This window comes from Myotis nattereri, assembly GCF_964212035.1.
Source record: "Myotis nattereri genome assembly, chromosome: 10".
NCBI classification, from domain to species: Eukaryota; Metazoa; Chordata; class Mammalia; order Chiroptera; family Vespertilionidae; genus Myotis; species Myotis nattereri.
The window spans coordinates 64,424,088-64,451,344 of NC_138085.1; the positions used below are offsets into that span (position 1 = coordinate 64,424,088).

The 27,257-nt window shown below is 41.0% G+C and overlaps 1 protein-coding gene across 2 annotated transcripts in view; it reads left to right on the forward strand.

Annotated features, from left to right (window-relative positions):
* Positions 1–426: 426 nt before the first annotated feature.
* The window catches only part of MAP4K3 (mitogen-activated protein kinase kinase kinase kinase 3), a 114,180-nt gene continuing 87,349 nt past the window's right edge, over positions 427–27,257 (forward strand). For both annotated transcript variants that reach the window (XM_081100762.1, XM_081100763.1), the window contains exon 1: positions 427–651. In XM_081100762.1, coding sequence (XP_080956888.1) covers positions 556–651 — 96 coding nt within the window. In that variant the 5' untranslated portion in view covers positions 427–555. The remainder of the gene's footprint in view (positions 652–27,257) is intronic.

Here is a 27,257-nt window from a genome sequence, read left to right on the forward strand (position 1 = left end):
GGTCCTGCCCGCGGTCCCCGGGGCAGGCAACCCTTTCCTGGCATCGGACCCCTGCAGCCCGGCACACTCCCGCACCCGGGCCAGCCGGGCCACTGAAAGGGCGAAGCTCGGCCGCCCGCACCGCCGGGCAGGCGCGCGGCGCCGGAGCGCGCACGGGCCTGGAGCGCGCGGGGCAGGGAGCGCTCCCTCCGGGATCGCGGCTGCGCAGTCGGGCGGGAGCCGGGAAAAGGGGAGGAGGGTGGAGGAGCCGGAGTAAGGGGAGGGGGAGGAGCGGCCAAGGCGGAAGCCATGTTGGAGCTTCACCCGGAGCGAGGGGCTGCGAGCGTTCTCCTCTCCCCGTGGGTGTGACCGGGGTTCGGCGCGGCGCGGCTGCGAGGGGCGGGGACGGTTAGCCCGGTCGTCGCCGTCGTTGGCGGCGGCGGCCGCAGCGTGGAGCCGGGCGATTGTGACCTCCGGGGGAGCCGGGGTCCCGCCGCGGCTCCCACTCTCCGTGTGGCCCCCTGAGCGCCCCCCCTCCCCGGCCCGGGAGGGAGGCGGGGGGCACCCGGGCCCGCCATGAACCCCGGCTTCGATCTGTCCCGCCGGAACCCGCAGGAGGACTTCGAGCTGATTCAGCGCATCGGTAGCGGCACCTACGGCGACGTCTACAAGGTAAAGGCGCGCCGCCGGGGACCGGGGTCCCGACCCGCCGCGGGGAGGCGGGGGAGGGAGGGGGCGCGGCGGAGCCCGGGCGGCGGGAGGCGCTGGCGCCCGGGGCTGCGGGGGAGGAGGCGGAGCGGGTGCCCGGGGCTCCGCTGCCCGGGAGCGAACAAAGGGCCGAATGTTTAACCCCGAGACCTCCCAGTGCGTACCTGCGCCCTGCCCTGCCCTGCACGCGCGCTCCCGGAGGGCTGCGGGGCGCGGGGCGCGGGCAGCGGGGGGCTCTGCGCCTCGCCGCGCGGAGGGGCCGGCGTCTGTTGCGCGGCGGGGTCGGTGCGGGGAGCCAGACCGCAGGGCTTTGGCGCCTGTCAAAGCTGCGCGCTTCCGACGGACCTGGCCGGCCCGCTGTCCACCCACCAGGCCCCTCAGTGGCTATCACGCTGGGCAGCTTCCACCGACAGCCCCTCAGTGTTTAGCCTTTGAGCATCAGCATACCAGTTCTTCTTTTTTTTTTTTCTAAGTAACGCCTTTCTTTTGTAAAAGCGATCTAGTTAGCATGATTTTATTTTATTTTTATTTTTAGGAAAGAGAAACTTTTCTCCAAGTCCAACTGGACTTGGATGCCGTATTAAAATTGTGTTGTTTTTTTCCAGTGACCCATAGGTCACTGGAAAAAAAAACAAAAAAACACAACACCTGAATTAAATACTTCGGAAAGGTACTGGTGTGATGAGGTTAGCATTCAAAGCCCGTGAGTAGTACAGCATTGCTGTTGCAGAGGGACCGCCTCTAAATGGGGGAGACAAATCACTCTTCCCTGGCCAGCTCAACTCTTGGCCTCGGGGAGACTGCCAAGAGGGGAGGAGGACAGTGCCAAATGTGGTAGCAGTCTTGATTTAGTTGTGGATCTTCTTACGGGTAACCAGAGTGGAACAACTCCTGTTTCACGTAACCCTGAGGATGCACACAGCCTAACTTGACTTTGGCAAGTTGAAGTCTTCACTTGATTTTGCCCACGTTTAAGCAGTAGGTTTTTACTTTTACTCCAGTGCCATGCATATGACTTAGATATTTAATACGGTACAGCCAGTATTCTGCGTTAGCCTTGGTTTGTGGATGATTTGCTTTCCACCGTCACTTAATCACTTTCCCCCGTACACAGGTGTATGCTGCACACCTGCTATGTGTATAGGGCACAGGGCATCAGAGCGCTTGGGTTGTAACAAAGACAGACATGTTCCCACTTGGAGTTTATAATTTTTTTTGGGGGGGGGGCAGGAGACAAGAACAGCATGAAACAACCATTTACTTTATTGCAGTTTTATTTTGTGCTGCAGAGGAGAAAGGATTAAGATTAGGGTTAAAGGAGAAAGGATTAAGATTAGGGTTAGGAGAGCATGTCACAGGAGGACTGATCGCCTTTAGGGAGTCGGAGGCAATGGGGAGAGGGAATTATGCCAAATAGAGCACATTCTTGTGAAGGCTCTGAGTCCGGAGGTAAGGATTTGAAAGGATGCCTGTGTGGCCTGAGCGTCCAGAGAGGGAGGATGGCCTCTTAGAGCTTGTAAGGAGGTCAGACTCCTCCTTAGGACAGTGGAGAGTGAAATTAAGTTTGGATTTTTGAAAGATCTACCTACTGCAGTGTAGGGAGTGGGGTTGGAGGGGTCGGCTGCGGAGGGGGGGGGGGGCAGTTAGGAAGCCATTGCAATAGTTCATGTAAAAATAACCATTATTAGTGCGTTTGGGAATTGGTGGTGATTGTAAAAGTTGAAGGGATCCAAGTAGCTTACAGCTGGTAAAGGAGCCAACTTATATTCAGATGAAAAGTTACTAAAACTTTGCTAATGTATAAGTCTTAGGTAGCAGTGTGTACAGTGAGTTCTTTTTCAGTTCTTTACAAGAATAATTGGCCATGCATTTACTATATTTAGATAAAACAGCTGTTAGTTAAGCCACATGACTAAAAAGTAAACAAATTAAGGCCTGTAATTTCCTAAGAACATCCAAGTGCAATACAGGTATAAATTGATTAATCTTGTCATCTTTTTAAAATAATGATAATAAAAACTAATATTTACAGAGTGCTTATTATTTGCCAGGCAGTGCTCTAAGATGTTTCCATCTTAGATGGAATGTTAATTTAATCCTCACAACAACCCTATGAAATAGACATTGTTGTTATTAACTCTGTTTTGCAGTTGAGGAAACTGAAGCACAGGGAGGTTACAGTAACTTGCTAAAGCTGGTAGATGGCAAAGCCAGAATTCAAAACAGTCAGCTTCAGAGACTGCGTTTTTAACCAAGAGGCAGCACTGCTTCTGTAAAGATGGGGCATGGGCAGGTGATGTATGACTGAATTTCCCGGGGAGAAACGGAGGCACACATTTAGCTCAGCATTTCTCTTGTAGCCAGGCTCTGAGTTCCATGGGATCTTTAAGTAGCAGTTGGGATACCCAGCTCCTGCTGTGCAGCCTGCTAGGCCTCACCGTTGTAATCTGCCAAGTGGACATCACACGATAGATGCCCGATTCCTGCCTGTCAGACTCTTCCAACACCAGGGACCCAGAGCAGAAAAACTCCCTGTAGTTGCTGGCATTAGACCCACTGCTTGCTAAAAAATCCACAGTTTAAATTATTTGTATTTTTGCCTCTAATCATGTTTATGCTATAAAGATAACATTTTTTTTTGTATTTTGCTGTTTTAGATTTTTCTTATTTATATAAATTGCATTGATTAGAGAGAAAGGCATCAGAGGGTTTGTTTTTAAAAGCCAATATATATAATTTACTCCTTAATTTGTCAGCATTTGGGTGCCAAAAATGGATTAAGGAAATAAGTTAGAGACCTCATTATTTATAGTCATTCTTAGAAAGTTGGTATTTTAAGGGATTTTTATTTTGAAAACTATCCTACTCCAGTGTAGTAAAATGCTTATTATAGTTCAGGTGGCCTGGTTTAGTTAAAAAGCATTGAACTAGGAAGTGGAAGATCTGGAACTTATTAGCTATGTGGCCTTATAAAATCATTTAGCTTCTCAGGGCTGTTTTGTTGTGAAGGTATTACCATCATATATGCCCTTCTGCTTATGGTGTTAAATAAATGACTTGAATTTTAGTCAGCAAATGAGGTTTTATTTTTTCTAGGTCCAAAAAATGCAAATATGTATTTCTTTGCTGTCTTCAACTACATGGGATTATAGTTGTTGTTGTTTTTATAAAGAAGTTATACTTGCCTTTAACTATGTCCTGTAACTGTGGGCTTTATCTGTCAGTTGAAATATCTGTAGCAAGGATTACCTAGGGACTTAGGGTTGACAGCTAGAGAGAGTTCTGATTGGTCCTCAGGAGGCCCATGAAGGCCTCTGAAATTAATAGCATTAATGTTGTATGTATGTATGTTTTTCTGGAGAGATGACTTAATAGCATTCAGTACATTCTCAAAGAGGTCAGTGATCCCCAAAAGGAAAAAAAAAATGAATGACCTGTACGTTTGTCATTTGAAAGGGTTTTCTTGGAGAAATTAGGTAGTTTTTTTGTTTGTTGGTGTGTTTTTTGTTGTTGTTGTTTTTTTACCAGATCACATTATTAACATTGATATGATTTTCACATGCATTATGCTATCTTTTCTCACGAAATTTTCCAGTTTAATTTGTATTATTCCTGCCCTAAGACTCTTTATGTCCTGATGTTCTTCTGCATTAGTGCTAGAGAGAAGCAGAAGATCCTAAAGCTGGAGGAAGGGCAAGGCAAAGGATGTTTTGAAGGACCAGTCTTCATGTGTTTCTCGGGAAGTATCTTACCTAGTTTCATGACCCCCGCCCAGTCCCTGTGAACGCCTCCTCGGTCTCAGCCCTGGGCTTTCTCCTGAGCTCCAGCCCATTGCCCCTCTAACCTCCTCCCAGACCACATCTTCCTCCAAGCGTGTGCCTCTCCTCACACCCCTTTTTGTCAGAGCCCCTAGGTTGACAATTCATAAGTTTGAAGCCTTGGAATCATCTTTTACTTCCGGACTGGACTTCATAGGCGTTTTCCGTAGTGTGGCTGGGATGCTCCAGGGAAAGCAGGACTGTGCGTTTAGTATTAAAGACAGAAGTCCTGTGGTCAGGAACCCAGCAAACTTCAAACTTACTTGACTAAGGGTTCCTTTTCTCTGCAATGTTTATCGCGTGTCCTCGGAACTAGTGCCTGGTAGAACATGCTTTAGAAATGTTGATGTTTATTTTATCTATGTATGTTTGGAGGCCATTTCCTCTGAAGCAGAGGCTGCAGTGTTGCTAAGCTCCAAAGTAGTATTCACATGGTAGTCTGTGTAAACATACTTGGAGTCACTATGAAAACTGACAGGAGAAAAATTGAAGATTGGGCAGTGAACCCAGGAAATTAATTTGTATGTTCAAGTATTTAGTGAATTATATATTGGCTTATTTGTAACTGCATCTTTCCAGGTGTTATGATAATATCATCTCACACTAATTCTTAGATTAGTGTTTTAGAAGAACCTTTCAGGAAAACTTAGTTCTGAAACCTCACCTCTGATGAGGGACATGAAGACCTTAAGCATTTAGAAAAAGAAAAAGAAAACACGGTTATTTGGGGTTATGCTTATTTTTACTTCCATAGAGAACAAAGTCTAAAGGGTATCAGAGGAAATGTCCCTAAACTTTGGAAAGATTGCTTGAATATTTAAGGTAAATTAAGGTAGAATTTTTCAACATCAGTAGTTATTGGAGATGAAAAGTGATGATGGGACAGACTATGGGATAATTTCTCTACAGCATTTAAAAAACACATACAACTAACCTCCAGGTTACGTGATTTTGATATGGATCTGATTCCCTGAAGGAATTACTTAACTCCCAAGATTTGATCTGTGTGTATATTTATATATATTTACTTATGAAAGAAAATCTAATGCATTATTTTGTATTGAGAATGAATAGTTGGTAGTTCTCTCTTGAGAGTACATTGAATAACCATACTACATTGAATAATTATAATATGAACGGAAATGTATTAGGGACTGTGGGTGGAGTAGCAAAAATGACAAGACTTGGTACTAAGAATTTATAGGAACATAAAATGTGTACCTACTCTTAGTTATCATAGTTTAATATCAAAACGTTGTTGATTTTATCTTTTCTGGCATTTTAAATCTCTTACTATTTGAGAGATTTTATCTACATAACCGACCTCTAGCATAGCAAGGTTAGTGCTGGGTTCTGGAGTTAGACTGCATAGTTTCACCATCCTCTAGCCAATTACTTAATCCTTCTCTCTGTGCCTCAGTTTCCTTAATTGTAAAATGGAAATGCATAGGAAAGTGGTTAGGGCGGTGCCTGACACATAGTACTTAGTAATTGTTAATTGCTGTCAGTATCTGGTATTATTTATTGTTAGACTGGAGGCCTGATGCACAAAATTCATGCAAGGGGTTCAGCCCTTGCATCCGCAGCTTCATCCGGAAGGTCGCCTGGAAGGACATCCCGCTGTCTGGTCTAATTAGCATATTATGCTTTTATTATTATGTATAGATATTTCTCTTGTTCCTGTCCTCCTCACTTACTCTGCTCCTCATGCTTCTGCCTTGGGATTTTTGCACTTGCTGTCTGTGCTTGAATTCTTTCCTCCCCCGATATTTATATGGTTTGTTTCTTTTCCCTCAGGTCCCAGCTCAGATGCCACCTTTTAAATGTGTCTCTTCCTTACCACCCTATAGAAGACAGCACATTGCCCTCACTTTCAGTTTTTACCAGGGATGAATCCAGATTTTACAAGAGCCTGAAGTTTTTATAGTTTGGGGAGCTCTCATTAAGAAAACAAAAACATTAAAAAAATTAGATATGACAGAATATTTATTTAGAGTGAGAAAAGAAATCCCAACAAAATGCTGCAGTCCTTTTCTTCTGAGATTTCTTTAGACATTTAATCAATCAGAAATGCTCATAAAATGTTTCCCGATAACAATTTGATTGCTTCTCCCCACCTACAGTATATGTCCCAGTAACTTTTTTTTTTTTACTATATTTGTATTGATTTCAGAGAGGAAGGGAGAGGGAGAGAGAGAGAGGAACATCAATGATGAGAGAATCATTGATCAGCTGCCTCCTGCACGCCCCCAACTGGGGATTGAGCCCACAACCTGGGCATGTGCCCCTGACTAGAATCGAACCCAGAACCCTTCAGTCCACAGACCAACACTCTATCCACTGACCCAAACCGGCTAGGGCAATGTCTCAGTAACTTTCAAAACTCATAGAGGCCCATGCACGTGAGGGGGCCTGACCTTTAAGTTTTGTTAGCTTCATAGAGAATTTGCTCCTTACTCTTCCTAATTTTCATTATGGGATGCATCACCCCATATTTATTTCTTCATTGCTTTCTCTCTGCACTAGAATGTGAATGCAGGAAGCTGGGGTTTTTTGTTTTACTGTATCGTTGAAAGAATGCCTGATACATATTAGACTCTTAGTAAATATTTGTGGAATGAGTAAATGAACTGACATGAGGAAAAAACTTGTGCTACATGAGTTTAGAGGAAAGAGATCCTTGTTTCTGGTTGAGAGAACTCACAGCTAGTTTTGTAGTGGAGGTGGCATTGGACTTGATGTAGACCACTGGCAGTTGTGGGTGCAGAATGAATTAAGCATTGTGGATTATTATTCAGCCTAAACTGCGACAGGCGGTTTAATGTAAGTATCTTCTGCAAATTAAGCAATGCTCATAACTATTATTATGTATATGAAGATACTGTCATTTTAAATATATGTACTTATATTACATACTCCTTTTTTTATGTGACTAAATTTGGCTTTTAGGAAGAGAGCTTTGTTCCCTAATACCAGAGGCCTTAGATTCAAGAGATGAAAACCATGTTTTCTGCTGTAGCTTTGTTTCTCACTGTCCTTTTTGTTGTTGTTGTTCTGGAAGATGCCACACTTCAGAATTCCAGCTGCCTTGACCTGAGATTATAGGTTTGCGTTCCTGTGATGTATTACCTATCTTAGTTTTTGAACTCTGAGGAAGAATTTTAGATTTGACCAAAAACTTAGGTATGTTCAAATAAGACATTTATTTTGTTTGTTTAAACTCTTCTTAGAAATTTGAGATGGTAAGAAAGTTCTTTCTGTATAAAAAAAAGTCTTAAATTATTGACAGTGGATAGAAATTTACCAAGATTCAAATTTCTGTTTGAAATGACTAAATGCATCACTTGCAACAAACACTGTTGTTTTTTTCATTGAAATGACAGATCCATTCAGTTCATTTTCAAGGAAATGTCAAATATGTAAGCATGAATAATCACAGTTTGTCAGTTAAAATGGTGTTCTGTGGAAAAGTGGCTAGTGCAGTTTGCAACTGACAGTCACACATGCTGTTCTTGGAGACAACCATTGCACTTTGGTATGCAGCATTTCATCAAATAGAATATTAAAATGACATGCATTCAAGGGTCAGGATCTAATACAATTAATTTATGTGTATGCCTCAACAAGGGCATTCTTAAATGAAACTGGCTTTCCCCCCCCCCTGTGAGTGCATGGCAGTGAGGAATATGATGACTGCCAGTGCATCATGGGGCTGCTGCTTTGATGTGTGCTAAGGCACTAGCAGTTGGGCCATCATTGCTTTTGCACTAAATCAACACAGTAAAAGGGGGCAAATGACTTTTTAGTATTACAAGCAAAATAGTTTTGACCTTTCAGACTCTCAAAAAATAACCCCAGGGATCCCCGGAATTGTGCTAGAAGACGACATGGAGTAAGCCAACAATGAGGTAGGTAGGTGGTGATGGGCCAGACAAAACCAATGGAAGAAATGGAAAAGGGGGAGACCAGATGAAAAGCGTCTTGGAGAAAAATTTGACAGCTTTGTGGAGAAATATGGGGTGGAGAACAATGATTCAAAGGGGACTTCACAGTGTTAAGCCTGATTGAGGAGCACATTATAGGCACTTTATAAATATTTGTTCAAATAAATTAATAGTTGCAGAATGATCAGTTACCAAGACAATAAAGTTGAGAAGAGGGAGCTATGATGAAGTTTAGATGTTTTATTAGGAAATAAAGAGGTATATGTGAGATTTCTTTTCATTATTTTCTTGCTGTGGTTATTCTAAAGAAACTCTAATAAAATCCCCCCGCACCCCCTGTGGAGAATAGCAATTCTTTTTTTTTCTTCTTTTTTTAAAAATATATTTTATTGATTTTTTTACAGAGAGGAAGGGAGAGGGATAGAGAGTTAGAAACATCGATCAGCTGCCTCCTGCACACTCCCTACTGGGAATATGCCCACAACCAAGGTACATGCCCTTGACCGGAATCGAACCTGGGACCCTTCAGTCCGCAGGCCTACGCTCTATCCACTGAGCCAAACTGGTTACGGCGAGAATAGCAATTCTTTAGCAGTGTCTGTTGAACTAATAGAAACTGATAAGGGTCAGTACCTTCCTCCCAGCTCTTACTGAGGGAATACCAGGAGGATGTACAAAGATATATCCTGTTGAAGAATAGTCCTACAGGTTGGGAGGGTGGTTGACATAAGGAACAGGACTATGGGCTAGATTTTTTTTTTATGGCATAAAGTTTTAAAATGTTTCTTGTTTTATTCTGATTATGATATATGTACATTTTAAAGAAAGAATAATGAGACGATAAGAAAACGATTAAAATGATAACTTAACTCCCAAGAGAATACTCTTAGTATTTTGGTATATTTTCTTGTAGACAAATATGTTACAAGGCTTGTATGCTGTTGTATATTTAAAAAATTATAGTTTATTTACCGTGAAATGCATAGATCTTGTGTGGTTCAGTTAGATGAGTTTTGACATATATATAACTGTGTAACTCATGCCCTTACTAAGAGGCAACATTTCCTTAACCTCAGAAAGTTCACTGTGTCCTTCCCAGTCAGTAGGGCATCCCCCACCCCGTGCAATCACTGTTCTGATTTCTATCACTGTAAAAGCTCTTCTAGAACTTCCTATAAATGAATCACAAATGAATTTGCTTTGGCGCCTTGGACAATACATGTGTAGATATATTCTGGACTCTATTTTGTTCTCTTGAGCTGTATGGCTGTACTTTCACCACTACCTCACTGTCTTGCTTACTGTAGCTTTATAGAAAGCCTTGAAATCAGGTAGTGAGTACTTCAACTGTTTTCTACTTTTTGCAATTGTCTAGGTCCTTTGCTTTTTCTGTATAAATTTTAGAATAAGTTTTTCAAGTTATATAAAAAGCTTCTGAGATTTTGTTTTAACATATTTTGAAACAAACTCATAGGAAGTTGCAAAAAGAATACGAAGAGGTCTCTGCACCCAATATTTATCTTCCCCTCTTGTGTCATCTTTACATAGCTATAGTGCATTATCAAAACGAGAAATTGATTAGCACAGTGTAATTAGCTAGCCCATGGATTTCACCACTTTTTGCATGCACCCATTTTTTTCATGTCTTTGTGCATGATTTTGTGACATTTTATCACATATGTAGCTTGCTGGGATTTTATTGGGATTGCGTGGGATCTGTAGTTTAGTTTTTGGAAAATTGAGATCCTAATAGCATTCAGTCTTCTGATCTATGAATACGGTATTTTTCTCCATTTATTTATGTAGGTCTTCTTTAACATCTCATCAATGTTTTACCTTTTTTCTTTTTATAGATTTATCTCTAGCTTTTTCTACTAATATTTTAATAAATATAACTATTTAATAAAATGTAACTACATTTTCAGTTTGTATTAAAATCCTCACTGTGCAAGTGGTGTCTGACTTCCTTTGACTTAACCTTGTATATTTTTAGCTGTGAGCATATGGACTCCTTTTAAAATTGGCAAAAGTGAAAAGAGAAGAAACGGGAAATAACTATGTTAAAAGCTATGCACTTTAGCTTTCTTATCTAAAGATTAGAACAAAGTCTTTAGAAACCTGATTTATTTGTATATGTGAGATACATGTGTGTATATGTTGCAAAATTTATATTTTTAAGCTTATTAAAGAAAAATAACTTAAGATTTTCTCCATCATTAAGTGAAAAATAAATAACACTGTACTAGATTGTTTATAAAATCTTAAAGAATTTTTTTTTCTGATTTTTAAGGAGTGTGTGTTCTGGTTGAGGAAACAAAATATGCTTAAATGGAATAGACCTTCTAAAGATCGTTTTTAAGGGAATGTTTTAACAATTAAAAGGACAATAACATAAATATGATAAAAAAAAAATCAGTGTAAGTGAAAGATAAACTGGGGTTAATCTGGTGAAGACTTCCCAAAAGAGTATATCTTGATCTGGGACTTAAAGGAGTACTATGTTTGTATTTGTAGAGAATTATGAGGAAAGCCATACCAAAAGAGTAGATAGGGTAATAGACAACCATTCTGCCTAAAGTAAGGGTTTTTATATTGGGAAATGTGAGATATATTTCAAGTATCCAAGATACAGACAAATGCCAGTTGAAGAAGTAGACTCATTTGATTTGCAGTATAGTACTTACCAAATTCATTAAGGCCTATCTTGTTTTTCTAACCTGCTTTGGTTACTATCTGGATGGTATTCAGTGAGTTTTCTTCTATTTTTCCCCTTCCCCCTCAATTGGGTTAAAAGTTATACATTTTATTTTTATACTTTCGGTTATTACCTTAAAATTTCAACATGCATAATAAAGTTAATATCTTTCAGTTTTCTTTAAGAAAAGAAAGTATATGGACTTTAGAATGCCTAATTTCAATTACTGCCTTCTTATTCTGTGTTGTATCTTATTTTGATTATACAGTGTTTTTAAATCTCCCAAATTAGTGTTCATTATCATTTTACTCGTATACACCCCTGGCAAGCAGTGATCTGTTTACTGGGTCCATAGTTTTACTTTTCTAGAATAGCATATAGTTGGAATCATCCAGTATGAAGCCTTTTCAGACTGACTTCTTTTACTTAGCATTTATGGTTCCTCTGTGTCTTTTTGTGACATGATAGCTCATTTGTGTTTTGTTTATTTGTTTTTTAAATATATTTTTATTTCAGAGAGGAAGGGAGAGGGAGAGATGGAAACATCAGCAATGAGAGAGAATCATTGATATTGCATGCCCCCCACTGGGGATGGAGTCTGCAACGCGGGCATGTGCTCTGACCTGACCGGGAATAGAACCAGGACCTCCTGATTCATAGGTTGATGCTCAACTACTGAGTCATACCAGCCAGGGCAGAGCAAAAGTTTTTAATGAAGTCCAGCTTATCAATTTCATTGGTTGTACCTTTGGTGTTATATCTTAAAACTCATTGCCAAACACAAACCAAGGTCACCAACATTTTCTCTCATTGTCTAGAACTTTTATAGTTTTACATTTTACATTTAGGTCTGTGATCTATTGAAGTTAATTTTTATGAGGAGTGTGAGGTCTGTGTCTAGACTCATTTCTTTTTTTTCTTTTTTTTTTCTTTTTTTTACATGTAGGTGTATGTTGTTCCAGTATCATTTATTGAAAAGGCCATTCTTTTCCCATTTAATTGCCTCTTGCTTTTGTCAAAAAGCAGTTGACTGTATTTGTATGGGCCTATTTCTGGGTTCTTTTATTAATTTGCTAGGGCTTCGATAACAAAGGGTCATGGACTGGGTGGCTTAAACAACAGAAATTTATTTCCTCACAGTTCTGGAGGCTAGAAGTCTGAAATCAAGGTTTTGGCAGTGTTAGTTTCTCCTGAAGTCTTTCTCCTTGGCTTATAAATGGCTGTCTTCTCCTGGTATCTTTGCATGGTCTTCCCTCTGTAACTGTCTGTTCAAACGTAGAGGCTAGAAGTTATTAAAAAGTTGTAGCATGGAGTCAGGCATAGCAGAGCACGGGGAGGGGTAAGGACTGGGGTCCATTGAGCCTAGTCTAGTCCTTGCTGTCTGCAGAGTGGTTTTTGGAGTTGTTGGGATGGTTGGCAAAGAATCCTGGTTAGTGATTAGTGATTCAGAAGGTAAGAAGAGATATGATAGAAATAAGGGAACCGTTGAAGATGTTTGAACAGAAGCGTAATAGTGAGCTACTTGCTGGCAGAGACAGGTAGCTGTGATGTAGTTGATGACAGGTAGCTGTATTAATCCTCAGTCTGATATTTCGGATTATCTGGAAGATGGTGCACTAGTCCAAGAGTGAATGGTAATGATATGAGTTAGACTAATGACGACGGGGAATGTTTGGGGCATAGATGGTCTGGAGAGATTGGAAAGCTGAGTGAAGCAAGATGTGGAGTTAGATTTTGGATAGATTGATTGAGATAGTAGATTTAAGTAGAAAAGTGTCATCCCATTCCTCTTTAACCCATCCTACCCTCCCCTCTTCCTCCTGCCCCCCCCCCCCCAGAGTGATAGACTAGCAGATTTAAAAGGCCCATTGTAGGGATACATATATAGTGCAAAAAGAAAGAGCAAACTTGAGGACAAGAATTCTTTAATGATGGGAGCCAAGAGAAGGGGCATCTTTTGCTGTGAGTTTTCAAAGGAAGAGAAGCTCTTAGCTAACATCCTCCTCGCTTTAGTATCCAAGGAATTCAGGGACTTTAAGAGTCATGATTTCAGTCTTCCTTTTGAGGTATGATATATGAGTGAATGAATGAAGTATGACATAACAGACCTATGCTGTAAGTACACATGTATGTGAAAGTTAAGGTCTTTAGGAGAAGGTTTGCTTTTACAAGTTACTGAATATTTTCTAGTTGAAATAGGTAAGAATAATGGAGTAAATAGAAATAGAGGTTACCCACAATTTTTATCAGAGTTTTCTTTCGACACATGCATCATTAAAATCATTTTTGGGATTTGTGTTTTCCTTTCAGTGCCTCAGGAATAGGTACTTATCTCCCTACACACTCGTCTTCCTCCATGCCATTCTTAGGAGGTGACAAAGTTGGCAGAATCAAGAAAGTGTTGAAGGCACTAGGGCAGTGGTTCTCAACCTTCCTAATGCCGCGACCCTTTAATACAGTTCCTCATGTTGTGGTGACCCCCAATTTCATTGTTACAAATTGAACATAATTAAAGCATAGTGATTCATCACAAAAACAATATGTAATTATATATGCATTTTCTGATGGTCTTAGGCAACCCCTGTGAAAGGGTCGTTCGACCCCCAAAGGGGTCGCGACCCACAGGTTGAGAACCGCTGCATTAGGGAATAGAAAACCAGATGGACAGTCCTATATAATAAAAGCCTAATATGCAAATTGTGCCTTTGGGAGTTCGACCAACTGGGAGTTCGACCGCTCACTATAATGTGCGTTGACCACCAGAGGGCGGCGCGAAACGAAGGAAGGCCCCGGCTGGCAGCCAGAAGGCCCCGATTGGCCCTGATCTGTAGCCAGGCCTAGGGACCCTACCCGTGCACAAATTTCATGCACTGGGCCTCTAGTGTCATTATAAAAACATCTTTCCCTTCTCTTTTCCTTGGTACATCTGTCCCCACCCCATGCTGCACCACCCTTGCTCCCTTCAATAAAAACTCTAACCCCAAACCTTCAAAAAGCTTTGAGTAGAGATTATAAAATATAAAGCCTTTGGTAAAACAAGACACATGCAGAGTTATGCTTACTTTTTGACTGTCATTCAGCTTGAATAGTAATAAATAAGTCATTGTCATTTTCATTTCATAGTCATTATTTGGCATTTTTCTTTTAGGGATCTCATGTTTCTGGTTAGTGCTGTGATGTTGATTCACTGACACCACTGGAGTCTGCTAATCATATAAGATGTTTTGATTTGGAATGTTGAGGGTTTTTTTCCTTCAGTAAACTGTGGTTACATGAGGTTTGACAAACTTATTTTTTTCTTTCAAAAACCAAAATTGAAGGTTTCTGTTAATTACTGAGCAGAGTTGCTATTTTTGCAGTAGGCTTGTATTGTTTGTGTTGGGATTTCTTTAGCTGTTTTTTATCATGCTAAAATCCAGTATTTGAATTAAAATTTGAAGAATATTTCTGTAACATAACCATTATTTTTATAAGCGATCATATGAAAGGTCTGAAATTTAAATCAGACTGTTTTCTAAAATTTTTGGCAAAGTATTTTAAAATATAATTTAACTTATTTTGGTGGGCTTTATAAAAGCCTGAAAACTAACTAACCTTAATGGGATCTAATTTTTTTTTTCTTTTAATTAAATCTTTATTGTTCAGATTATTACATTTGTTCCTCTTTTTTCCCCCCATAACTCCCCTCCTCCCAGTTCCCACCCCACCCTCCGCCCTCACTCCCCACCCACTGTCCTCATCCATAGGTGCACGATTTTTGTCCAGTCTCTTCCTGTATCTCCCACACCCCTTTCCCCTCCAAGAATAGTCAGTCCATTCCCTTTCTATGTCCCTGATTCTATTATAATCAACAGTTCATTCTGTTCATCAGATTATTTATTCACTTGATTCTTAGATTCACTTGTTGATAGATGCATATTTGTTGTTCATAATTTGCATCTTTACCTTTTTCTTCCTCTTACTCTTCTTAAAGGATACCTTTCAGCATTTCATATAATCCTGGTTTGGTGGTGATGAACTCCTTTAGCTTTTCCTTATCTGTGAAGCACTTTATCTGACCTTCAATTCTGAATGATAGCTTTGCTGGATAAAGTAATCTTGGTTGTAGGTTCTTGGTATTCATCACTTTGAATATTTCTTGCCACTCCCTTCTGGCCTGCAAAGTTTCTGTTGAGAAATCAGCTGACAGTCGTATGGGTATTCCCTTGTAGGTAACTGAGTTTCTTTCTCTTGCTGTTTTTAAGATTTTCTCTTTGTCTTTTGCTCTTGGCATTTTAATTATGATGTGTCTTGGTGTGGTCCTCTTTGGATTCCTTTTGTTTGGGGTTCTCCGCGCTTCTTGGACCTGTAAGTCCATTTCTTTCACCAGGTGGGGGAAGTTTTCTGTCATTATTTCTTCAAATAGGTTTTCAATATCTTGCTCTCTCTCATCTTCTGGCACCCCTATAATTCTGATGTTGGTTCGCTTGAAGCTGTCCCAGAGGCTCCTTACACTATCCTCGCATTTTTGGATTCTTTTTTCATTTTGCTTTTCCGGTTGGGTGTTTTTTGCTTCCTCGCATTTCAAATCATTGACTTGATTCTTGCGCTCCTCTGGTCTGCTGTCAGGAGTCTGTATAATATTCGTTATTTCAGTCCGTGTATGTTTAATTTCTAGGTGGTTCCCCAATATACGATCGAGGGTCTCATTAGTTTTCTTGTAGATCTCATTAAGTTTATCGGCGGCTTCTAAACAGTTCTTGAGAGACCTTAAAAGTGTGGTTCTGAACTCTATATCTTCCATTGACAATTTTGTCCTGTTTCTTTGTCTCCGCATTTTGTTATGCTTCCTTGGTGCACCCCCTAGTGGTCTTTGTGCGCAGTCTTATAAACCTTGATTGTTGTAGCTAATACCAGGGAGGGTTTGACCTCCAGGCCAAGTGGCTATGAGAATCAGCTGTTTCTGCAGTGAGAGAACTTCTGTCCTCTAGGGAGGTGCTAATCTAGCCTTTGCCTGAGGCTATCCGGCAAATGCCTCTGTGCAGGGCTTGGGCGGGGCGGGTCGCACAGGATCAACAGGGTGGGCCGGAGAGAGCAGTGATGGCAGCTCTCAGTCCTGTCCCCAGGGGCTCTGCCTCTCTGAGTCCCAGCAATGGCTGCAAACCTCGGAGAGAAAGCTGCACTCGCTCTGACCGAAGCCAGACAGTCCCGCTTCTCCCGTTTGAGTCTGGGTCCCTAAAGACTTGCCCGTATCTGGAGCTCAGAGTCTGCAACTCCCTCCGGATTGAAAACGCCAACCGCGCCCTCCGCCGCCAGCCCGCTCCGCGCACTCCGCACCTCAGAATTTGACTTCAGCACTGCGCCTCCTCTGAGTGTCCGTATGCGTTTCTCTTTCCTCCTAGTTGTAGGACCTCCACTCAGCCAGCGTTCCTGTGGTTCTGGGTGATGTCCCTTCCGTTTTTTGGTTTCACTTTTGAAGTAGTTGTTCAAAGCAGCAAACTCTGGCGTTAACCTATGCCGCCATCTTGGTTCTCAATCTTATTGGAAGATGGGATCTAATTTTTTTAGCAACGTGTTTTGCAGAAATTATCCATTTACTTGATATGATCAGTTGTTAATACATTTTTGTTTATATGACCAAAATTTAAACTCATCTTTGGAAACTCATAACATTTAAAAATATTTTAATTGTTTATTTAATTCCTTAATTAAATTTTTTGCATAAGCTTTATTTTAGAAAAGTTTTAGATTTATAAAAAATCACAAAAGTAGTTGAGAGTTTCTTCATACACCTCACCCAGTTTTCCCCTTTTGATAACATCTTATATTACCACTAGGGGCCCAGTGCACTAATTCATGCACCTTGAAAGAAACTGTGGGCCACGAGGCTGCAGTGGGCACAGGGGCGGGTCTCGGCCCATCCTCTGCGCCCCCGCCCAGCCCCTCCCCCCGCCATCCCTGGTCCCCTGTCTGCCGGCAGCCCCATTCCTGCCACTGCTGTTCCCACGTGCTGAGGGCCCTGCCCTGCTCACACCCACTGATAGCGCTGAGCCATTGGGGCTGGCTCCAGCAGCAGATGTGAGCGGAGCTGGTGCTGTATGCAGGTGCGAGTGGCGGCTGCTGCCCTGATCACCCCTCAGAAGCAGGTAGAAAAGCCCTCAGAGGCAGCAGGCACCGCTCGCACTCGCTGACGGCATCAAGTGATCGGGACTGGCGCCGGGCACCGGCAGCAGGTATGAGCGGCGGCTCTGGTGCTGGCTGCCGGTGCGAGCTGGGCTAGTGCCCACAGCAGGTTCAAGCACTGGCAGCAGGTGCAAGCACCCAGCGGGACCGCGGTGCATGGGAGCAAAATATTTTCAGTAACCACCAGAGGCTCACCCCGAAGACAGCGACTGTCGCCCCTCCTTGGTCTGGTACCCCTGCTCACCTGCTCCACCATCCTGCCACAGCCCATGTCTGCCATGTTCCACTCTCTGCTGCCTGCTGCCGACGCCCACGTGCGCCCCCTTGGTGTCAGTGCACATCATAGCAACCGATTGTTCCGCCGAATGGTCTATTTGCATATTAGGGTTTTATATATATGGATGGTACATCACTAAGGAACCAACATTGATATATCACTATTAACTAATCTCCAAAGTTTATTTGAATTTTACTCGTTTTTCCTTAATGTCTCTTTTTCGTACCACAGCCCCATCCAGAATACATTACATTTAGTCATTGTGTCTCTTTAAGCAGAATTTTCTGGTCTCTGATGAAAGTTTCATGGACTTTGTTTTTGATGACAGTTTTGGGGAGTGCTGACCACATATTTTGTAGTGTTTCTCAATTTAGTTTTTGCCTGATTTTTTTCTCATGATTAGACTGTTACGGATTTTGGAGAGGATGGAGTGGTCATGCTGTTAACATGACTTGTCACTGTGATGTTGACCTTGACACCTGGCTGTAGTAATGTTTTCTAGGTTTCTCCACTGTAAAGTTACTTTCCCCGCTTTTTTATGTTGTCTCCTCTGAAAGCAAATTACTAAACACAGCCTCACACTTAGCGGGTGGACAGTTAAGCTTCACCTTTTTGAGGGAAGGAGTAGCTATATAAATTGCTTGGAATTCTTCTGTATGGAAATGTGTGTCTTTGCCCTTGAGTTATTTGATATTTAGTATGGATTTTGGGTATTTATTTTATACTTTGGGTTATAATCCAATACTCAAATTGTTGAGATTGTTTCCGTTTAGCCATTGGGTTCTCTTTCAGGTTGTCTCCTGTGTCCCTTTGATATGTCACCATCATTTTGGTTTTAATCCTGCCTTCCTTTCTGGCAGGATAAGTTGTTTCATGCTCATCATGTTTATTCCCTGCCCCCTTTCATAATCAGCCATTTCTCCAAAGATCCCAGGCTCCTTCTTTGGAGACTAGTCTAAGAATCCAAGGTATGTGCTCTGGGTGCGCTTACTGTTACTGATGGGCCCTTGCTTCTAGGCCCAGCCCATAGGTGGAGCTAGGAAAAATACATACATATTACTACCCATGTATACATGTGTATCTGTAATTATTTCTGTACTTACCTATCTATACGCATTTTAAGCTAAACATGAGTTCATAAGGATGTCTCTGAACCTAACCCAGCACCACATGGTTCGTTCTAGCCTTCTCTCGTTGCTTATCTGTAGCCAGCCTCCTTCTCCCGCAGGGAGAAACCTGGCTTCCATCCGCTGCCATCTATTGTGTATTTCAGTCTCGCTACAGCTTTTTGGGAATTGTCACAATTTTATTTTACAAGTTTTTCAATTCAAGCTGTTCTTTAACTTGCCTGTTTACTCTTTGAATTAATAATTAACATCCTGTGCTAATAACTATTGTCCTGTGAATTTTTACATGGAACAACCAGTTTTAGTCTCAATCCATCTATGATGTAGGAACTTTAATTGTCTCTCTTTTACTGATGCGAACAGAAGGGCACAGATTGCTTTAGGGATTTGCCCAAAGGTCCCCAGCTAGTAAATGGCAGCGTGGCAGTTGGACCCCAGACAGTCTGCCTGTGGAGTCCTTGCATTTGGCTACACTGCCAAAAGTAGGTGTGTGAAAACAGGGAGCTAAACTCTGTTAGTTCTGGTTTTTAAAAAGTATTCCTGTTTGTTCAGGAAGGAGGGTCAGAAGTGATTCAGTGATAATCAGAAAAATCTCCAAAGTAGCTCCCTAGATGCGAGAACAGACAGTGGTTAGAAAAGAATAAATTTCCTTAAAAAGGCAAACATGCAGAAATGGAATTGTGTACTTACTAAAGGAGAGGTTTGCTTTCTTCTGATTAGTTGAGGAGATTGTGCTTGTGAGGAAAGTAGTTTATACTTTTGAAAATGTTCTAGAATAAAGCGTAGACAGCTTTTCCCCCCCCTTTTCCCTAAACCATCCCACCATGATTGCCAGGTTATTTTTTCCTTCTGGTGGAAGCATGTGGTTCTCACCCTCTTCACATATGTCTCTTGCACAGAGGAGAAAAGAGTGGGTCAGAAATTCGCATTTAGCTGGCAGCTGATCAAGTCAAGGACTAAATCAGTTGAAGGGATTCCTTTGTTAACACAGAAACATCTCATCTCTTCTATTTCATCAGAGGCTGTTTAGCATTTGGTTTCGTTGGTCAGTGTACATAGAAAAGCTTAGTTATTCTGGAGCTTTCTTTTCAAACACTGCATCATCCCTCCTCACTGCCACATCTGTCTTAAATATTTTAACAGCTTCATTGAGATATAATTCACATACTTTACAGTTCGCCCATTTATTTGTGTGTGTTTTTTAAATATGTTTTTATTGATTTTTAGAGAGAAAGAGAGGAAGGGAGAGGAGGAGAAAAACATTGATGTGAGAGTGAGCCAACCATTGGCTACTTCCTGCATGCCCCCTACCAGGGATCAAGCTGATGCTCTAACCACTGAGCCAGGGCTCCTTTCTCCTCTTAACTTGCTATCTCCTTTGCTCCCACTCAGTGGTTTGTTTGTTTTTTAATATATTTTAATTGATTTTTAGAGAGGAAGGGAGAGGGGGAGAGAGAGAAACATCAATGATGAGAGAAAACCATTGACTGACTGCCTCCCACACGCCCCACACTGGGGACCAAGCCCGCAACCCTGGCACGTGCCCCTGACTGGAATCGAACCGGGGACCTCTACAGTCTATAGGCCAGCACTCCATCCACGTCCAGGGCACTCCCACTCAGTTTTAAGGGCATTTATCCCTATTAAGCTATTTCAATTAAGTCCTTATTAAGCTGAAATTAGATTGTATTTATTACTTGTCTACCAGTCAGTCCAAAAGTAAGAGATCTTTTATTGTGTGCTTGCAGTTTTCATTTCTTCAGTTGTAGAGCATGTTTAATTTCTCCTGTTGCTTAAGCAAAGTCAGATTAGTTACACAGAAAATCTGAAGGAAATTTTAATCATCAATTCTGATGCTTGTTCAGCTGATCTACATGCTTTTTAAATGATGGCCATACATTAGGAACTGAGATCCATAACTTTCAAAAAGCACCTTATCTCCTAGAAGGAGTTTGGTCTTTATTAGTACAGGTTGTCATTTCCCCGAAAACAAAATTTGGTTGTGAACCATACCCAAGTTATGGGCCATTCATTGCACCTGGCTCATCGAGTATATAGCCTCTTGAACTTCTTAGGTCTTCCAGAAATTGTTGGTGACAGTTATGATCCTCTATAGGGTTTGGTGGCTTGATTTTTGGATAAATGAATAAACACTTATGTAATGAATTGCAGTTTACATAATATTTGTTTTTCATACAAGTTTAAAGTATTGGATTGATACGCACTCGTAAAAGAATTGAGGCACAGTAGGCAGAGTAGGAAACAGCGATCTGCCAGCAGGTGGCCATGGAGGTGGGATGTAGGGGCAATTTCTCAAAAACATTACAAAAACGTTTTCTAATTTTCTTTTGTTGATTTGAGAGACAGACACACAGACAGACAGACAGACAGACATTGATCTGTTGTTCCACCTATCTGTGCTTTCACTGCTTGCTTCTTGTATGTTCCCTGACTGGGGATTGAACCTGGGCGTAGCGGGGTGACGTTCTAACCAACTGAGCTATTCGGCCAGGGCTGAAACATTTTCTTAAGAGAATGTACCTTATTTTTCTGAAAATTTTGCATAATATTATTTTTAAATTGATGTGTTTTGAATTGCCACTTATTTCTTGTTTTCCCCAAGAGTGGTATTAAAAACTATTTTTTTTAAAAATACATTAATGTAAAAAATCTAAAATTACCACACACTAGGATTTGGCAGGATATACTCCCATTAAGGTTAAGAGCAGGATTTTTTTGCCCTCCTACATCTAGGGAGCACTGATCTTTGGAGAAGCTTGGTGCCTCTCTTTGGCTTCTCATGTTTGGTTTTCAGTAGAGGTTGGTGGGTATGTTTCTGGTTTCCAGTCATGGCTATTTCTCTACGGATGTTGCTTGTGGTAAAAGTATCAAGACTGAGAAGAACAAAATTATGGCAGAATATTTTAATGCTTACACTGATAATAGCTTTCAACTAGCCGATATTCCTTGAGCTACTCTTCCTTTGTGGTCACCTTGGAAAGTGTAATGGGAATCTATACTAATAAAAGGGTAATATGCTAATTAGACCGGGAGACCTTCCGGACAAAGCTATGGTGGCGGGGCCGAGGCAGAGGCGGTTAGGGGCGAGCAGGCCGGCAGGGGGGCGCAGTTGGGGGTGAGCAGGCCAGTGGGGTGGAGCAGTTGGGGGCAATCAGGCCAGCAGGGTGAGGCAGTTGGGGGCGATCAGGCTGGCAGGGGGGCAGTTAGGGGCGATCAGGCTGGCAGGGGGGCAGTTAGGGGTGATCAGACCAGAAGGGGGGGTCAGTTGCAGGCAATCAGGCTGGCAGGCAGAGTGGTTAGGGATGGGCAGGCAGGCAGGCAGGCAGGTGAGCGGTTAGGAGCCAGCGGTCCCGGATTGTGAGAGGGATGGATGTCTGACTGCCTGTGGGATTGGACTTAAACCTGGCAGTTGGACATCCCTGAGGGGTCCCAGATCAGAGAGGGTGCAGGCTGGGTTGAGGGACACCCCCCCCCACCCAGTGCATGAATTTCGTGCACCAGACCACTAGTCTTTTAATAACTGTGTGCTCTTTACCCCCATGAGTGGCAAAGTGATCCAAAGCTAAGCTTTCCTAAAAGCTGCTTAGTCAGTATGTATGAGGTGGAGCCTAGGACACTTGCACTCCAAGAATTCTCCAGGTAGCTCTGAGAAAGACAGCTGTGAGCAGACTCCTTTATCTGATGGAATAGTCTGCCTCTCTCTACCTGGTCTTGCCTTTTTTTACGACTTCTTCTGGTTGCGTTCTCTCCCATTTTGTCCCTGTTCCTGGAATGTGCAACTCTCCCATGCTGGTTGTTACAAGTAAAGCCAATGGATTCTCACTGTCAACTTCAGTCTTTGTGGTAACTGGGTGAGACCTGTTTTTGGCTGTCATGTCAGTCGTTGGTTTCAGATATGTTGTGATTGCGATTGTTTTCTCATCAGTACCAGTATCTGACCACTGACTCTGTATCCAGTCCATCCTCCAGGCTGCACTGATCTGGTCACCATCCTCAGGGCACAAGGACAATCTTGGTTCTGCACCTAGCACCCTCATTAGGTAAATGACTGTGCTTCCGTTACTTCACTCATTCAGGGCCACAGTTTTCTCAGCTCTTTGCTAAGTCCTCTCTAAATATCATTTTCATTAAAAGTAAGTTAACATTTGTCTCTTGAAGACAAATTCTGTTTTGTTTTGTTTTTTGCACATGTACGTTTTTGTCCCAAAATCATGTAATAAGTTTCTTGGCTCTTAAAATTAAATGACTGTAATGGTTTTAAGTAGAGTTTGTTGTCATAATGTGTGGGCACCCAACCAAAATTTATATAGATACAAAGCTTTACAAAAAATTCTAAGATTTTTTTTTTAGCATTACCAGTGCTTTGTCATGATTATATTCTTAATTTTCTAGAACTGCAAAATTCTCGCTTATTAAAATGGGTGTAGGTTGTTGTATCAGAACAGGGAACTCAGGATTCTTGATTCCAACTATTTGTGGTATATCCTGCCAGTCCATCTAGAATTCTTCTGCCTCTTTCACTTAAATAATTCAGTGGTCTATTCCTGAACTAGAAATCTTCCTTCTTGTGAAAAGACAGATTAGCAGTCCTCCTCCACTCTTCTTGGTTAAAGTTATTTCTCAGGAAAATTTAATATTGAAAAACAGAATGTTATACATATACCTACGCAGCATTTTGTGTCTCTGCTTTTTGGAGAGAAGTTTTTCAGAGTACTTTTAGTAGTAGACTTCTGCTATTTTCAGTACATTGTTGGGATTAGCACTTATAAACTATCTGCTTAAGCAGTATTGACTCTTTTTAAAGCTACTTTGTCCTTTAACCGTATTGCCCTTATCTTAGTGCCTGTGAATTGTAGGTCTGTCTTTACGTTTATTATAATACTAGGTAAATAGGCATGTATACCGACTAACAAAACCAGCAATTGCATATAGAATCTGGATAATTACTTTTAGTCTGTTTTTGCCCACAGTGTTAAATTACTGTGTCTTCTTTTTAACACTGAGTTTATCTTAGTATCTACTGTGTTTTATTTATTCTAATTTTTGCTCTCTGCAACTAAATTTTTCTGGAGAAATTCACAAACTGGCTAAGTGTTTATACCAAATACAGCTAATCCAGCTTCAAATAGATCTTTATTGAGGTTCAGCTACTCATCTTTAACTCCCTTTCATATTCCCATTCAGTACCTATTTTCAAGCCTTCAACTTCATTCACTGAAGACTGCATTTGTATGTTTTCATTTGGTTTAAAAAAATTAAACATAAATTCAGTTAATCACACATGTATTGAATACTTAATTATATATATATACACTACCCTACCTGGCCCTGGGTATAAAAATATAAATATGACAGTCCGGGAGCTCACAGCCTCAACAGGTAAAATAGACATATAAATAAACATATAACAGCGATTTATTTTAGAAATATATTTAAGTTCTATGATGTGGAATGAATACAGATTCTGCCCGAGGATGCCAAGAAAATTTATAGTGTGGAAGTGACCTTTAAGGTTTTTATTTTCTTTTTAAATGATACTTTATGGAGGTGTAATTGATATTTGGTACATATATTTAAATTTTCCATGGTTTGGTTTAAATCTATCATCTTGATGACTGTTGAGTATTCCAAAGAAGAGATGATGGTGGCTGAACTCTGGGGCACTAGGAGTAGAAACAGAGAAGTAAAAAGATTCAATAAAACATAATTCTGTGAATGGAGAGGTGGAGCGTGGCAGGGAAGGATTCAGATGTTGGGTTGTAGGGTTCTGCTTGGACAGTGGATGGTGTTGCACAATGGCATTGCACCTGGAGAGTAGCAGGGTTTTGAGGGGAGGGGTTGAATTTGAGGCATATGGGGCACAAGTGGGATTATCTAGTTGATTATATGAGTCTTGAGCTTAGAAGAGAGGCCGTTGTAAATTGGTGTCTGTTGCTACAGGATTGAGTTCTTGTTTTTAAACTCACCAGCTTGTTTTTCTTTTTGTGAGCATGCCTTTGGACGTTCCCAGAAATATAAAATACCTTTTTTAAAAATCAGATAAGACCCTCCCGCATATAAATATTATTTACCCAGCTCGATCTTAGATAAGAGAACAAAGGTCCACAGAGAGCAGTCTCTCGTAATAAACACTAAAATGTATGCTTGTAACAGGAGCCGTTAACTCTTTGGCACAGTTTCTATGTAAGTGCTCAGATTTCTCTGAGTGATGTGGCTGTGACTTCGATGCTTATTCTCTAGAAGTCATTGCCAGGCTTATCTTGCCCTGCTCCGAGGCTGCTGGGGCAGCCTTTACTGGAATATAGCCTTTTTGTCTGACTTTCACTTAACAAATGAAGTTCCTAAAATACTTTAAAGAATGAGCCACTTTCTCTTACGTTAAAGAGGTGCTAAATGTTGTAGACTTTGCTTCCTCTCCTCCTTCCTAAACAAAACTCCCATCCACCTCAAAGGTAGAAGCAAGATGGTTCCCAGGGCCTTTTTTATTCTACCAGGGAGAAGAGAATATAGAATATGGCAAATGGATATTTGATGTGGACTTTTCCTCTTATGCTTTCATTTCTGGACTGGATTGAAGGCTGCTATTTACCACTTCCACCCTACCAGTTTTAGCATAATCTCAGTCTGACCTGCATTGAGCTGGCTATTATTATTAGAACCTTGATCTTCATTGTCAGAAGTATTTACTACCTGTTACAGGTGTTTATTTCTCTTGCCAACTTCTTACTGACTACTGACCTGTAAAGTGACACATAACTTGAACAAGGCTAACAGTGTGCTTTTGGCTGCGTAGTACAACATGAATTTTCAAAGTACAAGATATTTTGGCAGGTGTGAGGTGATATCTCATTTTGGTTTTAATTTGCATTTCTCTGATGATTGGTGACATTGAGCATTTTTGCATGTCTAATTGGCCATCTTTGTGTCTAATACAGTTCTTACAGTTTTTCTTTTTCTTTTTTTCATATTGAATTGATATTTATTTCAGGACATGCCATGTCAAAATAAAACAAGAGTCAACCCTTGCCTTTAACAATAATATTGTATTATAAAAGCACTTTACAACTCCATCCCATCTTTGAGTATAAAAGTTTTTCTTTATGTAAATAGCAAGTATGGGAATCCACAGGGCTCTACAAATCTAAAAAGTGTTTCAAGACAAACTTATACTGTGGCTGATCCAAATGTTGCATCGGTAGACCTTACTTTAAGAATTTTGTGACCTTTTACATTACAGAAATAGAGATCTATTTTCCTCCAATAGTAAGAACTAGTAGCCCAGTGCACAAAGTTCTTGCACATTGAAAGGGAATTAATTAGAGGAACGTAATTTGGATTCACTGTTTAATATCAATAATATGTGAGCGTGAGGCAGTCTGCGTTTCTGAAATTCAGTGACATGAATTTTAGCTATTATTTTGCCAAATAAATGGCATTTACAGATATCACTTAAAACAGCATTCAGCTTAATATTAAAAACTCTGGCTACCAAGTCAGGTCTGTTTTCAACTTTCTGCCAGCGTTGTAAATTGTTTGCAATATCTGCCCATTTGGGGTTGCATGTCATGGTTATGAATAAATCGGGCTTGCCATACTTCGTTACAATTGCCATAGCATCCTGATATCATCGCTGCTGCATATTTCTGGGACTACCCTCAGAAGATGATGGAAGTATTATCATTTTACCAATTGGCACATTGTCATTTTCAGATCTAGATGTGAGAAGATCCATCAAACCACTATGTTTTTCAATTCTCAATTTAGATTGGTTTGTTTTGATGAAATTTATCCGATTAGTCTCCATTTTTGAATATGAATCCACAATAAACTGTTGAGTTAATTTTCCTGCATTTAAAATAGGATTGAACATGTCCCTCACAGAGAAATGAAATCCATAATACTGCATTTGTGTGACTCGTGTCCTTACATTTTGTCTAGTATTATTGTCGATTACACTGTTGTCTCTTGAGTCTTAATGCAATATCTGTTCCCCAGCCTTTTTCACCACGTGGAAAAAGAATAGGATATGTCATTGCATCTAATGTAGGAAACAGGATATTGATTTGTTTCATTTTAGTGGCATTTGGATTATTGGGATCTGGTTTACAGTGAATGAGCAAGTCCCTTTCAAAAGGAGGTTCTCCATCTTCGTTTCTGAATATGACAGCAACCTCGGTTATACGGGGAGAATTATATCTACCTGGGTCACTGTTACGATGGTATTTATTTGCTATTGTTACTTCTGTGGGAGCAATACCTTTGCTGCTGCTGCAGATTGGGCTTCCTTTTCTACCTCATGTAGCATCTTGTACGATTTTGTTAATTCATTTATTTCATGCATGAGGTTGTTGATGTTGATCATGAGTCTTTCTGGGCAGCCCTGGTTTTCTGGCATTGCTAATCTTTTACTTGTAGCTTTGGCTGTATCCAAAATATGAGTTGAGCAAACTTCTGAAAAACACCATCCGAAGGATGTAAAGTTCCAGTACGGTGGTAAACTTGTCCGTGTATTCTAAAATAGTATGG